Below are 15,890 nucleotides of genomic sequence, written 5' to 3' on the forward strand. Positions count from 1 at the left end.
ATAGAATATGTAACCAACTCTTTATGGTAATTTACATGCCATAACAGGTGCATATGAGGAGGTGCTTGGCTGCTGCAAACGTCCCTCCCCTCACCTCTGTATTTTACTTTTGTGTCCTACTTCCACCTAGTGCCTTAGTTTGGAATAGACATTAAGTGTCTATCAAACTGGAGAAACTGGATTCTTCAGAGATTAGTACGGAAGCCGAGAAGCCGAGTTTGCAATTGCTATTTTGAATTCCGTTATCTCGAGATTACGAGTTATCTTTTTCGTTGTCTCGAGAAAACGAAATAATCAACCCGTTGCAACGAGAAAACAAACGGTTGTTTCCTCCGTTTAGCCTACTTATAATGTTTATCAGAGGTCAGGAGTGCCTTGATTTTGCAACTAAAAAGTTTTACTTATTACCTCATCACTTTGACTTTCTATTGTAAAGAAATGACTTAGAAAATCAAAAATATACATTTTACTTACAATGAGTATTTTTTACTTATGTCATTCATAATTCACAATTTATTTTTCCTTTCTTGGTGAAATCGGGCCTCTGTAACATCTAGACTGCATATAACTTAAGTCAAAGTCTGATGCGCTGACTCCTGTGAAGCATACAGGCCATTATGAATGAGAAGTAGACCCGGTCAGTTTGATGGACGTTAGACGTTAAGGGGGCTGATAACTTAAGACATTCTTTCACTTATCGATTACCATTCAGGACACCACGCGCGGGTCTCTCACAGCTGAATATAACAGCAAAGTGAGCAAAGTGAGACTAAAATCACGCGGATCTATTTAACTTGGATGCTCCTGTTGCGCAAAGATACTGCGGCATTTCCTTTATACTCTGTGAGTCGCAGTGCATGCTGGTATCGCTCCGCCGGCAGAGGAAATGCTCCTAGACCAATCACATCTGTGTTTACACCATCACCTGTCAAACATACACCCTCTGCTATATTTTCTCTCTGAAAGGTAGGGTTTCTGTATTTATTACACCTTCGCTTTGTATCTAAATGTGAACACCGTGGACGAAGTCAGGGTCTAGGCATGGTAGCGAGAAAGCCGGTTCGACTTTAACGAGAAGCAGCCAGGGTTAGCAAGGTTGGCGCCCCCGGAGCTAGCGAGCTGGAGCTGGTTATCTGTCCGCCTGGCTGGTTTTTTAGCCGATTATCAGAAAGTCCTTGCGCCTAATCATCCCCGGCTGAGGTCGGAGCACAGCGATGTGTGTTGGCTTAGCGAACCCGGCTAACGAATGTTTGAAACCCTTAGCATTTGTTCCGTTAGAAGAGGTTAACATAGCCTTCAAGCTAACGGGACCAGCCATGCAGTTGCATCCTCAAGCTAGCAATAAAGATGTTAGTCGGCTAGAGGAGAGATGCGATTAGCGGACCGTTAGCTAGCACGGTGCACGGTTGGATTAATTTCGCCGTCTATGTTTCTTATTTATCTGTAGATAATTGGTAACACAGCGGTGTTGATAGTCACAGCCGCTGCAAAGTTAACGTTAAACTGTGTTTCAGTGAGCCAAGTGCTCTTTGTTTCTGTCCTTTCTTTCTAGTTTTCTCGTTCTGTTGCATTTTAGTGTAGTTGTTAGCGATGTAACATTATGGTAGTCCTGCGTTCAAAATTGTACCTAAACATTAACAGCTAAATATACTTTAGGTTTCAAAAGTAAAAGTACTCATTAAGTGGGAGAATGATCCCAGTGTGTTAATTAACGTTATAACTGTATTAATTAGTAATGCTGCGTTAATGTGTAAGTAGCCTTTTCCTGTAGTATTTGGTTTAGGTGGAGCTCATTTTAGTTACTCTATTTGCTGTTGAGTGGTTTCATCTGTAACTGTACATCAAGCTCATTTTGTATGTATGCTTATTCCTGCAAACCATTGTCCAATAAATGTAGAGGGGGGTGTAAATGGAATAAAAAGTACAATATTTGCCTCTGAAATGTAGTGAAGTAGAAGTCTACTTGAATAAGTGGACATAGTTGCATTCCACCACTTCCCTTAACATACAGTTATCATTCTTGTTTCCCCTCAAGTAGCTTTAAGGTTGTTAGAATCATCTTCCACACTGTTTGACAGGATCATAAATATATTCTCTACCAGCTTGCTCCAGCTCCTCACTGAAGCTGTATGATGTTGTCAAGTATTTCAACCCAAGACTTTTTTGGCTGTTTTGTGCATCATTTTATACACATTTTCCAAAACTTTATTCTGGCATATTTGGTATCTTTGAAAACGTTTGGATCTCTGCTAACATTTAAAACAAAGTTGAACAATCTTTGGCTTTGAGTTTGTAATGTCTGACCAACCGGCTGCTGTGGGGTTAAGTTATTTTCCCCCCATGACCCCAATATAAGACACGAGGAGCTGAATTAAAAAAAAAAATGAGAGAAAAAGAAAGGGCAATAATTTGTTTTGTTCACACAGTACAATATGGAGTCACATTTTGTGGTTACATTTGAATTTGTAAAACTATAAAAGAGGGACGATGAGCAGAGAGATGTGGAGAGGGGAGGGGAAGCGAGAGGAGGAGAGTGAATCAGATCCAGACAGTATAAGGTGCAGTGCAGTGTGGGTGTATACAGTATTAACCCAGCCTCCGTGCTGTAGAGCTTTTTGATTTACAGTGTTCACTTTCAGTCTATTTTGTTGTCTTCTTCTTTGCACCCAGGAGCTGAAACACACACTCACACTGAAGCGCCTACGGTAGCCGCTAACTGGACGGACTCTCTGGCAATTGACCTTTTGCAGGTAAGACCTGGACTCACTTTGTACAATGCAGTTAGACTGATCTCCCTCTGTTTGATTGGTGTTTCCGCAGCTTTAACTTAGTGTTACTGTATCCTTTGATATTTCCCACGAGATCTGCTTCTCACTCCTTGAGATGCAGCTTATACTTTTTCAGTGTAATTACATTTTCTTGTCTTTTAGAGGGGGTTAGGTAGTGTCTTTGCCAGCAGGAGCAGATTTCACATGGCAGTTATGATCTGAATACACACCGGGAGCACATACTGTAGTAACATTTCAGGGGAAGCAATCCTACTGGAACATTTTTTCAGATCTTAGATAATAACACAGAGTTACTCTTGTGCTCATCCAAAAGCATCACAGAGCGAGGGGATGGATTTGCATGCCTGCTTATTAGTGAGAAAAACATCAAAGATATTAAAGCACAAATATTACATCAAAATGAGTGATTCCCGTAATCCTAGACAGCTCAACTATTATTCCTGATCATGACTTCATCTTAGAAATAGAAACCAGGAAAAAAAAGGCAGAGATGTAAGAGACAAAACCTAATGTCCTCCATCTACTGTTAATTAGAGAACAATTTTTATGAGGTTCTCGTAAATGTGTACTTTTTAGCATTCTAATGAGTTTTATTTTATTGCTGCACCAGCTGTTAGTAGCCATAAAAATGCGATTTCCTCCCTAAATCACAAGACCGTCTCTGTGCTCCCAAAACATGTACAGTCAGAGGAACAGTTCAAAGATTTGAAGGTAAAAATGCCCAGGGAAGACCTACAATTGACAAGATCCCGTGATTCTGAATCACAAGGAATGCCAGCAGCAGTTGTTTTTAGTCGTGGACAACTTTTAGTGTATGACTTGTGATAACCCTGTCCCTGAGGCTTTGTGGCACCGTCTGTTTGTCTGAGGCTTGTAAAGTGTTAATTGGAGCATCTCAGGTGTAACAGCATCGTTGCAGTGTAGCAATGCCACAGAGGCAGCCTTAATCTTCAGGGGCTTGTGGAAAGCAGTCCTAGAGAATATACAACAGTGCAATCGAGGGAGGGAAGAGGAACAACGTAAGAGACGCAGTTAGTACAGAGTTAGTACTTTATGGACATGAAATTTCATGCAGATACAGCAACTAATTTCCTCCGCAGAGATTATAGGGTTTGATTTATTCTTATTTTTTGTGCACTCCATCCTTCCCCACCTCTCTGTCTTAGTGGAATAGCGGAATAAGTCTTGAACAATGAGCTCAGTGGCAGTGTTGACCCCGGAGAGCTTTGCGGAGCATCGCAGTGGCCTCAAGGACCAGGAGATTACAGGTAACGTCCAGCTGTCATCTACTTACTTACTTTTTTTTACTTCTGTTAGAAGGGTTTCACCTCAGTAACCCAAGCTAGTTAGCCACTTATTAGCCCGAGAGATCAGGTAAACGTATTTAGATTTTCTCCTACTTTGCATTCTCCTACTGTTCTTGCACTGTACATGATATTTTATGAATGTTTTTTTTCTTTGGCTGTTATTACTGCCCCCCATGTTATCTGTCCTTCATCCATACATGCGTGCTGTTTTCTTCCTCTACCTTCATCCTTGCCTTATTTATCTTTGTCTCTCTGGGCCAGGCTGTGTCCCGGAGGATGAAGCCTACATCCCCACCTACCTGGAGGCCTTCCCTCCGCTGCCGGAGAAGGGGGCACCAGGGGAGAAGGCCGGGGAGCCGGCTTCAGCGTGGGGGAGCAAGATCAGGCCCATCAAAGCCTCTGTCATCACTCAGGTCAGGCAGCCACTGAGTGAATGAACACACAATGATGAAAGAAGAAAGTCTGACTTTAACAATGACTATCGTTCATTTAAAAAAATTTAAATGCATTAGTACTATAAAAAGTATGAAAATAAAACAGATGTTTGTCGTTCATTCCTCGGCTCTTTAAATATTTTTCTGACTATCAACATTTTGCCACATTAGCGTCAGCAGAGCTGCTCAATCAGATGCATCAGTTATCAGAAAATAAGCAAATGAGACACGATGCCTGAAATTTGAACCTCCTCCTCTCGAACGTGCTCTGTGTGTAGGTGTTCCACGTGCCCCTGGAGGAGCGTCGCTACAAGGACAACAGCCAGTTCGGGGAGGGCGAGGAGGCTAAAGTGTGTTTGGATATCATGCAGCGGACGGGGGCCCATATTGAGCTGTCCCTGGCCAAAGACCAGGGCCTGTCCATCATGGTCACCGGCAAACTGGACTCTGTCATGAAGGCTCGCAAGGAAATCGTAGCTCGCCTGCAGACGCAGGTAAAGTTGTTTGTGCTTATAGTTTGTTACATGTCAAAACTGTTGGCTTGTGGGATACTGAGTGCATGGCAGAGGTGTTTTCTTGACTTGAAAATACAATTACAGTATAAATTACTGTCATTTTGCCAATTTAAAAAGGCCTATTGTAAGCTCTTTATCTTGATACATTGTGTGACAATATCTCAGTGTAAGCACATTGTGTGCTGGTGTTGAATAATTTGTATTGCTAGAGATTACACTTTCCTGTATTTTAGAACCTCACCAAGTCTATCTTTAAGTGACTGAAGTGTAAATAAAGGATTGTGTTTTTTGTCTTGATAGTGAATACCATTGGGAAAAATACCACTAGAGTTTTCTTTGAGGAAGAACAAGGACCCACATCACCACTTAAACAGATGAATGGGACCAGGGACCAGTTTTAATGTTACAATCTGTTACTTTTATTAGTATTTGCTGTTTTTCCATCCTCACAAAATGATATCGCAGTGGTTCATTTTAGAACATAACGCAGGGATAGTTAGTTCTGGCTGCAGTTTGAGAAATCCTACCTGTGCAGGTTGGTTTAGGACAAAAAGTTGAGCTGAAAATGACCGTCAGCTCCCAAGGGTGGCCTTTCTGGGCTTCAGCAGCAAACATGCTGATTTCCACTTCAATCTGTGCACTTTGGTCCACTTGTTTAGCTGAGCTGCAGTTATTGATACAATAGTGCAGAAAAACACTCTGTCCTCTTTGCAAGGTCGTATGCTTTTGTTGTTGTTTACCTACTGAAAACTCGCATATTTCATTGTTACTGTTACGTTTCGTCCAATTACTGTGAAACTAGAAATGTGAGAATTTAAAAAACTAATATCCCCATCTCTAATAACAATAAATGTGGAAACTGAAGCTGCGCCATCACCACTTGTGGATTTTTATGGATATGTCTGAATCTTAACTCCTGAGAGAGATCTATATAATGCTAATGAAATCAGTTCAGGCAAGATAATGTGCCCCGATCCAATGATTTGCTGCCAGTTTCCATTGTGTAACAATGCAAATCTAACTCACTTTCTCCCTGAAACTTCCTCCTACTCCTCCAGGCCTCAGCTACGGTCGCCATCCCCAAGGAGCACCATCGTTTTGTCATTGGTAAGAACGGCGAGAAGCTGCAGGAGCTGGAGCTGAAGACCGCCACCAAGATTGCTATTCCACGTCCCGACGACCCCAGCGCCAACATCCGTATCACTGGCACCAAGGAGGGCATTGAGAAGGCTCGCCACGAAATACTTCTGATCTCTGCTGAACAGGTCAGTCGCAGGGTTCAATTTGGGATGGGGTCTTTAGAAAAGTCGGCCTGAAAGAAAGTTGAGGGTTAAATGGATTTGCAAGGGATTAACAAGTGAATAGATGCTACTGATACATTCATCAAGTATTTTAATTGGCTGTGACTCGAATTGAAGACTAAAATTGTCTGTTTCTAGATGCTAGTTAACCTCACAAATTTTTGATACTGTACTTAATCGCCTCTTTAATCATAGCAGTCATCTTCAATATCTTGGAAAACCACTACTTAGATATTCCATTGTTTGATCTCTTCTGTTTGCCGACTCCCCCCTCCTCCTCCTCCTCACACTCACCCACTCACCAGGACAAGCGTGCAGTGGAGCGTCTGTCCCTGGAGAAGGCTTTCCACCCCTTCATCGCAGGCGCCCACAACCGGCTGGTGCAGGAGCTGAGCCAGGAGACGGGCGCTCGCATCAGCATCCCCCCACCCAGCCTGCCCAAGGACGAGATCGTCATCACCGGGGAGAAGGAGGCCGTCGCCCTGGCTCTCAGCCGCATCCGAGCCATCTACGACGACAAGGTGTGTTCGTTCAAAAGGTTTCCAGCGATCATGGAGCTCATGGTACCCAGGCTCCTGATTGAGTTTAAGATTGATCTGCAATATTTAATTGATTCTTGAATTGACGTTTGTTTAACGGCAAACACCTCTCCCTCCCCCTGTAAGCTGTCTCTGTCGCTACTGTCAACAAAAGAAATTACATTTAACTGTAAAAGTGAGGATTTCTCTGTGCCCATTATGCTCGTTATGCAATTTCAAATCCATGTAAATTGAGAACGTACACAAATATCAATGTAAGCATTGCAAGAAACACAAAATCAAAACAAGGAATAAAACGTGAAAATTGGAATTCCTATTGTTTACATTCCTACATGCTCTTGTTCTTGGTTAATTTTGTGCATTGTTAAGTAATTTACGCCAGTTTTTAGTCGTAGAGTAGAGCTCAGGTACTGCTGTTACCCAGAATGACTTGCTGTGAGCAAGCAGATTTAGGCTTTATGTCAGGAGATGCAGGTATGAACTTTGTGGTTCTGTTTTCATCGCCGTCTCACTCTAAACCACTTGTTTACTCTGCCGTCTGAATCTTGAACCTCATCTGTAATTAAAAAAAAAAAATGTTCGGTTCAGTCAGACTGTTTCTGAAAGGAGGTTTCATCATTGATTTCAACAGTGGTGTCGTTTCACTTTCTACCACACACATTTTCTCTACAGAAGTTTTACAAGAAACTATAAAAGATGGATGGATGAAACACGGAGAGGAAGTGTGTGTGCCAGATGAGCGCTGGTGATAGGCAAGCCGGAGATTATGTACAGAGAAAATTGGATTTCAACCAGAGAACAACAGGATGAGAATGCTAATGTCATTTAGTGCATATGTATGAGAGGCAAAAACAAATCTATTTTTTCTGTTCTCGCTTTCAATCTCTCTGCCCCTTTCCTCTCCCTCTCTGCTCACCTCTTGTCTTACTGTCAGTCCTTCCTGTTTCCTGTCTTTCATTCCTCTTTCTGTCACCTGTTGTGTTCCCATCCATCCCTCACTTTCCCCACTTCCTCCCTCTGTCCTTCCTCTCACCACCGTTGTTTTCTCCGTGCCGTTCGCTCATCACTTCTTATGTTCTCCCCGTCCACCCTGCAGAAGAGGAAGACCACCACCATCTCCGTGGAGGTGAAGAAGTCTCAGCATAAATATATAATCGGTCCAAAGGGCAACACCCTGCAGGAGATCCTGGAGGCCACGGGGGTGTCTGTGGAGATGCCCCCTCTGGACTCCGGCTCAGAGACCATCATCCTCAGGGGGGAGCCTGACAAGCTGGGACCAGCGCTCACGCAGGTGTACGCAAAGGTGAGGAGGAGAGGGGAGGTGGACAGTCAAGACAGAGAAATCTCTCTTTTTGATACTTTTCTTTTGATACGTCAGAACACCATTACCACTGTCACATCCACATCCTAAGTATTGAATTATTGAATCAGTCTGTAACCATTTACGAGTGATTGCTTATGTCGAGATTTCAGCGAGGTTGTAAATGTGAGTGAGAATTTAACGCGTAAGCCTTTCGTCCCTGCGCAGGCCAAGAGTGTGATGGTGATGGAGGTGACCGCTCCGGCCTGGCTGCATCGCTTCATCATCGGCAAGAAAGGGCAGAACATCGGACGGATCACACAACATCTACCACGGGTAAGGGGAGAGGTAGAGAGAAAGGATCTGAGTCAGATACCGGAGATAAAACACACATTCTTCTTCTTCCCACAATATGAAAGAATACTTTGAGCAGGTAGGATAAAAGGTGTATTGCAGTGGCAGCGTGTAGGATCTTAAATCATATATCAGCAGAGGGTGGTGAACAGTGCAAATCATGTTGGAGGCGAAGAAGGAGGAAGAATTGACAAGTGACAGCAGCATTGCAGAGGACACTTGTAACATGGACTGAGCTGTGTCACACTTTCTGGATTTGTGTTTGTGTAGGTTCACATAGAGTTTACCGACGGTGAGGAGCGCATCAGTCTGGAGGGGCCAACAGAGGAGGTGGAACAGGCTCAGGCTCAGATACAAGAGATCATTAAGGACCTGGTGAGCACACACACACACACACACACACCTTTTTCAACAAACCATCTACAGTAGAAAGTATACAAACTTGCACTACGTCCGGGCTGTGTTTCAGCTGTTAAATTGTCACATTTCTGTTATTAATATGGTGCAGATTCTGTATTAACTACAAATACAGCTCACTCTCCCGTTAATATGATACATTTCTCATCAGTGATCATCTCATCAACATTTTTCAAAGATACAATAACTGATCTGACACTATAATAACAGTAAGAAACGGATTAAAACTGATCTTCCGTTTACAAATGTGGCCATTAATCTTAGGGAAGAATATTGATGTAATCATTTTAACATTGTACAGAAGGATTAATACATTTGTAATTAACAGCAATAGAGCTGAAACGATCAGTCAACTAATTGATTAGACAGAAAATTAATCAACAACTATTTTGGCAATCAGTTAATTGTTTAAAGTTACTTTTCAAGCAAAAATGTCAAAACATCAGGCGGCTCCAGCTGTTCAAATGTGAGGATTTACTGCTTTTCTGTGTTTTGTATCATTGTAAACTTGATATCTTTGTGTTTTGAACTGTTGGTCAGACGAGACGAACAATTTGAAGACGTCATCTTGGGCTTTAAGGAATTGTGATGGGCATTTTTCACCATTTTATAGACCAAACCATGAATCAATTGATGGAGAAAATATTTAGCAGATTAATCAATAATGAAAGTAATCATTAGTTGCAGCCCTACGTGGGATAATTATTTGATGTTAATTACTAATTGCGTTAATAAAAAGGTAGTTGTAAAATGTATCTCTTAAAAGGCTCATAACACAGTCTAATGCTCCCGATTATTATTTCTTATTAAATTTATATCATGGTAGTTGTTAATAACATGAAGCATTGTTGTATCAGAATCTCTTCACTCTCAGAAAGCTGAGAGATACAGAAAAAGAAACAAAATTCAGAATTCAGTGACCAATCTCAAATCTCCGTCTGTGTGCAGCTGGTGAGGATGGACTACACTGAAGTCATCATAGACCAGCGTTTCCACAGACACCTCATCGGAAAGAATGGAGCCAACAGTGAGTACACTTCTGTTCTGCTGATCTCAACAGAAAAAAAACTGGGACATCAACACTGCTGGGGTTTAGAGTTCAAATGCCAGTGGGAGCAGCCATTTTTAAATATGAGAACATAATGATCAGATGAAGTCCTCCACTGAATGGTATGTAGTGTGTCAGACAGTTACACACTCACACAGATCAATATATTTACTGTTGCTTTAAGCTCGCCACTGACTCCATTGATAGAGTGGTGGACAGCCAGTTAAGAGACAGATGTTGGATGATGCCTCATCAAAGTCTGACAGTAGAGTCGGCTGTTTCTACGTGACAGGCAATCTGCACCCAAATCTTAAGACATTTAAATTTGTATTAATAAAAATGTGGCTGTAAAAAGTTTATAATTTCATGCCTCAATTCATGTCACTTACAACGGACTCCACTTGTGACCAGTTTTCAGTAAAGCAGAGAAATGGATTACGATGCAGGAAGTGGTGTGACAGGTTTCTCTGAATAGTTTGACACACAGTATTGGTATCATTGCTCCATGATAGACGAACCTTCATGCTATTTACACCGTTCTGTCACACCCTCCATCCCTCCCGGCTTTTCTTCACCCTCCCTACAGTCAATAGGATCAAGGAGCAGTACAAAGTGTCAGTACGAATCCCGCAGGACTCTGAACGAAGTGGCCTGGTCCGGATCGAGGGGGACCCTAAAGGAGTCCAGCTGGCACGCAGAGAGCTCATTGAGATGGTCCAGAGAATGGTGAGAATGGGGTCAATGTTTCATTCTGATGCAAAGAAAGCTCTTTACATGAACTCCAAAGTGGCCGGCTCACACTTTTTTCCCTCATTTCCAGGAAAACGAGCGCACCAAAGACCTGATCGTGGAGCAGAAGTTTCATCGGACAATCATTGGCCAGAAGGGAGAAAAGATTAAAGAAGTTCGAGATAAGTTCCCTGAGGTGAACGTTCTCCCCGACCCTTACTGCACTTTATCTTGGCCTATTCATCATTCTCCTGTTATTCTAATTCAATTTGATGAGTATCATCTCATCTACTTCTAGGTCATTATCAATTTCCCCGACCCGTCGCAGAAGAGTGACATCGTCCAGCTGAGAGGGCCGAAGAACGAGGTGGAGAAATGTGCCAAGTTCCTCCAGAAAATCATTGCCGACCTGGTATGACGCACCATTTTCTCTCTTTCTTGCCTCTTTATCTGTCTCCGTCTCTCTACACTTTTCACAGCAGCTTTCTTTCTTTTTGTAGATTGAGAATAGCTTCTCGCTCTCCGTTCCCATCTTTAAGCAGTTTCACAAAAACATAATTGGTAAGGGCGGCGCCAACATCAAAAAGGTGAGACTGAAGTACACGATCACTTCAAATTATGCATTAATTTCAGTGATTTATATTTTTTTAAAGCCGTAACCCTAACCAATATTGAAAACAGTTTGAATACGGATTTCAGCCATATTGTTATGTTACATTGAGTTAAATGTTACCATCAGATCCGTGAAGAGACCAACACTAAGATCGACCTGCCGACAGAGAACAGTAACTCCGAGATGATTGTCATCACGGGCAAGAAGAGCAACTGTGAGGCAGCCAGAGAACGAATCCTCGCCATCCAGAGAGAACTGGTGAGAGACCTCCAACTGTTTCTACTGTTTCTGGGCAGAAATAGTTTTTTTTCTTCCGTATTTACCCTCTGTCATGGCTCTCGTTTCTCTCTTCATCCTTTCAGGCTAACATTAAAGAGACGGAGGTCACCATCCCGGCCAAGCTGCACAACTCTCTGATCGGCTCCAAGGGCTGCCTGGTGCGCTCCATCATGGAGGACTGTGGCGGCGTCCACATCCATTTCCCCTCTGAGGGCTCCGGGTCGGACAAGGTCACCATCAGAGGCCCCGCTGGAGAGGTGGAGAAGGCCAAGAAACAGCTGCTGCAGCTGGCTGAAGAGAAGGTAGGTGGGGAAGAATGATTAGTGGAGATGCATACGAAGAGTTAATGAACAGGGGAGGAGACTTAAAATGACTGAGAAGTGAGTTACTATGGAGAGGCCAAATACTTACATCCCCTTCCTGTCCTCTGTCCTTCCTTCCTTCCCTTTTCAGCAAGTCAACAACTTCACAGCTGAGCTTCAGGCCAAACCAGAGTACCATAAATTCCTGATTGGCCGTGGCGGGGCCAATATTCGCCGTGTGCGGGACAGGACGGGGGCCCGCATCATCTTCCCGTCGCCGGACGACACCGAACAGGAACTGATCACCATCGTTGGGAAGGAGGAAGCTGTCCGTCAGGCTCAGAAGGAGCTGGAAAGTCTGGTCAAAAACCTGGTAATTACTCCACTGCATTTATCTGGTGTTAAAATGACTTTTCATCTTAAAATCACTTTTAATCTTTTTTTTTCATCTTCTTAGATTGTTTTAATTTCCTTCGTCAACCATCTCTTAATGTTTTGGTTTATTTTCTCAACTTTCTTTATTACATACAGGTATGAAATATATGTATGCTAATACTATAAATGTGTTTTTTACGATATATTTCTCAGGTTTTCTTTTTTTTAATTTATGTGCACAGTAATTAAGCAAAGCAAAGTGATACAAATACAAAAAAAGGTAGAGATATTTAGAAATAAATCGTAACTGGTGTATGAAATATATTTGGCCTTGTATTGTTAGTTTAAATCTTCAGTGTCATATACTTGGATATCTCCTTTCTCTATTTAAATGCCCATCACGTTCCTGTTGTCTCCCTCTCCAGGACGACGTGGTGGAGGACAGCATGGTAGTAGACGTTCGCCACCACCGCCACTTTGTGTGCCGGAGAGGCCAGGTTCTGCGGGAGCTGGCAGAGGAGTACGGCGGAGTAGCTGTGAGCTTCCCTCGTACGGGAGCCAATAGTCAGCGGGTCACTCTGAAGGGAGCCAAGGATTGTGTGGAGGCTGCCAAGAAACGCATCCAGGAGATCATCGAGGACCTGGTAAGAGTTGTATACAGAGTGAAAATCATGTCATTACAAGTTTAATTTTGCCCATAAAGAGAACAGACCTATCGCAAGAGACACCTGTACATATCATTAGCCTGTAGTAGCTGCATGTTAAATATCAGGCAGCATCAGGAGGCAAAATTAGCACAGCACTGTTGTTACCTAGCTGCCCCTCCCCCTTTCTCTTGAGCAGGAGTCCCAGGTGAGCGTGGAGGTGGCCATCCCTCAGCGATACCACCGGGCCATCATGGGACCTAAAGGTTGCCGCATCCAGCACATCACCAGGGAGCACGAGGTCCAAATCAAGTTCCCCGAGAGAGACGACAGCGCTGCAGGTCTGAAACATAACACACAAGAGAAGTGTACCTGCAGCTATACAGTGACACTGATACTGTTGTTAATATGTTGCACAAGAACAAATCCCTCTACAAGTATTGCTCTCTGAGTGACAGCAATAATACCTGGACACATTTATCAAAATACACGACAAACAGGCAACCCAAAGACTGGCTTTAAATCCATTATCTGTGGTAAAATACCAGGTCAGGAGGCTCCACCACATGAAAACGGTGAGGTCAGTCCAGAGGCGGAGTTCGTCCCCCGCAAGTGTGACATCATCACCATCGCTGGGCGTGCAGAGAAGTGTGAACAGGCTAAAGCCGCCCTGCTGGTAGGCACCATATTACTTCATTTCAAGATGCTGTCTGTTCTCTCTTTCCTCATTGATAATCTCGTCACTGCTTCCTCTTGCAGGCGTTGGTGCCCATAACGGAGGACTTCGAAGTGTCTTACGAGCTGCATCGCTACATCATCGGCCAGAAGGGCAGTGGGATCAGGAAGATGATGGAGGAGTATGAGGTTAGCTCACACACTCTTTCTCTGGTGCCATCTTCTGGCCATCAGACCCTTTTCATGCTGCAGGTCAAAATGTCTGCGTCAGTGAGGTAGTGAGAAAAGCTGCTTAGCTATTGTGATACATTTAATGGGTTATATTGATGTAAAAAAGGGATGTGTCATTGATTTGTTTGCATCTTGTCTGTGTGTGGTTTTGCAGGTGAACATCTGGGTGCCGCAGCCGGAGAAGCAGCTTGATGTGATCAAGGTGACGGGTCTGGCAGCCAACGTGGAGCGAGCCAGACAGGGTCTGCTAGAGAGGGTCAAAGAACTGCAGGCCGAGCAGGAGGACAGGGTACATAAAAAAATATATCATTAATTAAACTTTTTCCGGTTGAAAAAATGATGAGCACCACACTCCTTTAGCACCTCCAAAACAGACTTCATGATAGTTGAACCATGGGAGCAAAAACATGACTGTATTGAATGTGATATGGGCATATTGTAAAGATATTTGAGTGTTTGAGGTCTCTGCTTCCCCGTCTCCTTCAGGCCCTGCGCAGTTTCAAGGTAACCATGTCTGTAGATCCAAAGTTTCATCCCAAGATCATCGGCCGCAAGGGAGCGGTCATCTCTCAGATCAGGAAAGACCACGATGTCAGCATCCAGTTCCCCGATAAAGGAGACGAGCAGCAGGTGTGTTTGTGTTATTGGAATTATGTTGCATACACTTTCCTCCTTTGTCCAATTCAAATTGTTTCCTCCTTTCTTACTCTCTGTTAACATGAACATGCTCATCCTCTCAGGATCTGATCGTGATCTCGGGGTACGAGCGTAACGTGGAAGAGGCGCGTCAGGCCATCCAGCAGCTGGTGGCCGAGCTGCTGGAGATGGTGAGCCAAGATGTTCATCTGGACCCGAGGACCCACGCTCGCATCATTGGAGCCCGCGGCAAAGCCATCCGCAAGCTGATGGAGGAGTTCAAGGTTAGATTTTAGTCTGGGAATTTTATGCTCTGTTTTACGGAGTACAGAGAAAAGTTCTGATTCTATTATTATATGTTGTTTGATTTTCACCTGTTGTTCAGGTGGATATCCGGTTCCCTCAGCCGGGCTCCGACGAGCCCGACAAAGTGACGGTGATGGGTCTTCCTGAGACTGTCGACAACGCCATCGACCACCTGCTTAACCTGGAGGAGGAATATGTGAGTTCACGCAGACGCCAGCAGTCGTTCCATCATAGATAGAAATTCAGAGTTTCTCCCCTGGCACTAAAGCTGTCCAACTTTTAGCCAGGGAGAAAGAACAATTATAAATCAGCATGAGTTCTTTGGTGAATGCACACCAAGTATCAGGTTCTGGTTCTGGTCAGTGCCATATTTAGAAGAGAGGATGACCGCACACTCTAAGCTCTTAGGATTTTATCGTTTCACCAAAGGTTCTACCACACTTTTTCAAGACAAAAACAAAAATTGGTGGTGCTCAGTTTGTGGTCATCCTCATCTAAAAAAAAAAACAATTGTACAAAGCCAAATGAAATGTGAACTCATTAAATACAAATACACAAAAACACCTCAGTAAAAGCAGGGCAGAGCAAAAGGAAGTGATGTTCAGCAGTTTTCTCCTCCCCTCCCTCCATTCACCTCTCTCAGATGCTCAGTGTGACCGAGACGGAGACCATGGCAGCGTACATGAAGCCTCCATCTCGCTATGGAGGGGGAGGCGGAGCAGGAGGAGTGGATGATAGCAGCGGGGGTCCAGCTAAGGGCTTTGTGGTGCGGGACGCCCCCTGGAACGCAGCAGGGAACAAGGTTGGATATTATTTTTACCTTACACTCATTTATGAATGTGTTGGCGATAGTGGTCCAAGGGAAATAGAATTATACTTTTAATTACAATTATACTAGTTTTAAATGTTTCAGAGAGATACTACTTCATATTTTGTACATTAAGCGTCTTGCCTTGAATCCAGTTTGTTAGTGTATCAAACATTTTGCATCTCTATCTTCCAGGCTCCTGACATGAGCAGTGCGGAGGATTTCCCCACATTTGGGACTGGTGTGGCCCCGAAGCAAGCGTCCGCCTGGGGTCCCAAGAAGTTCTGA

At 43.6% G+C, this 15,890-nt stretch overlaps 1 protein-coding gene across 3 annotated transcripts; it reads left to right on the plus strand.

The window, feature by feature from the left end:
* Positions 1-3,981: 3,981 nt before the first annotated feature.
* On the plus strand, positions 3,982-15,890 carry hdlbpb (high density lipoprotein binding protein b). 3 transcript variants are annotated; one of them, XM_070929582.1, is made up of 26 exons: positions 3,982-4,057; positions 4,358-4,509; positions 4,809-5,024; positions 6,104-6,310; positions 6,652-6,867; positions 7,982-8,188; positions 8,414-8,521; positions 8,810-8,914; positions 9,905-9,983; positions 10,591-10,730; positions 10,825-10,929; positions 11,032-11,145; positions 11,234-11,320; positions 11,473-11,604; positions 11,709-11,927; positions 12,079-12,300; positions 12,728-12,946; positions 13,146-13,312; positions 13,532-13,622; positions 13,706-13,810; positions 14,007-14,141; positions 14,339-14,482; positions 14,593-14,772; positions 14,874-14,990; positions 15,438-15,596; positions 15,798-15,890. In XM_070929582.1, the coding sequence occupies exons 1-26, from the start codon at positions 3,982-3,984 to the stop codon at positions 15,888-15,890; spliced, it is 3,795 nt and encodes a 1,264-aa protein (XP_070785683.1). The 3 variants fall into 3 exon arrangements, with proteins under 3 accessions (XP_070785683.1, XP_070785681.1, XP_070785682.1); XM_070929580.1 differs by having other exon boundaries at positions 13,146-13,287; positions 13,489-13,622; XM_070929581.1 differs by having other exon boundaries at positions 13,146-13,287; positions 13,495-13,622.

Source organism: Enoplosus armatus, chromosome 23 (assembly GCF_043641665.1).
Source record: "Enoplosus armatus isolate fEnoArm2 chromosome 23, fEnoArm2.hap1, whole genome shotgun sequence".
In the NCBI taxonomy this organism is placed as follows: Eukaryota; Metazoa; Chordata; class Actinopteri; order Centrarchiformes; family Enoplosidae; genus Enoplosus; species Enoplosus armatus.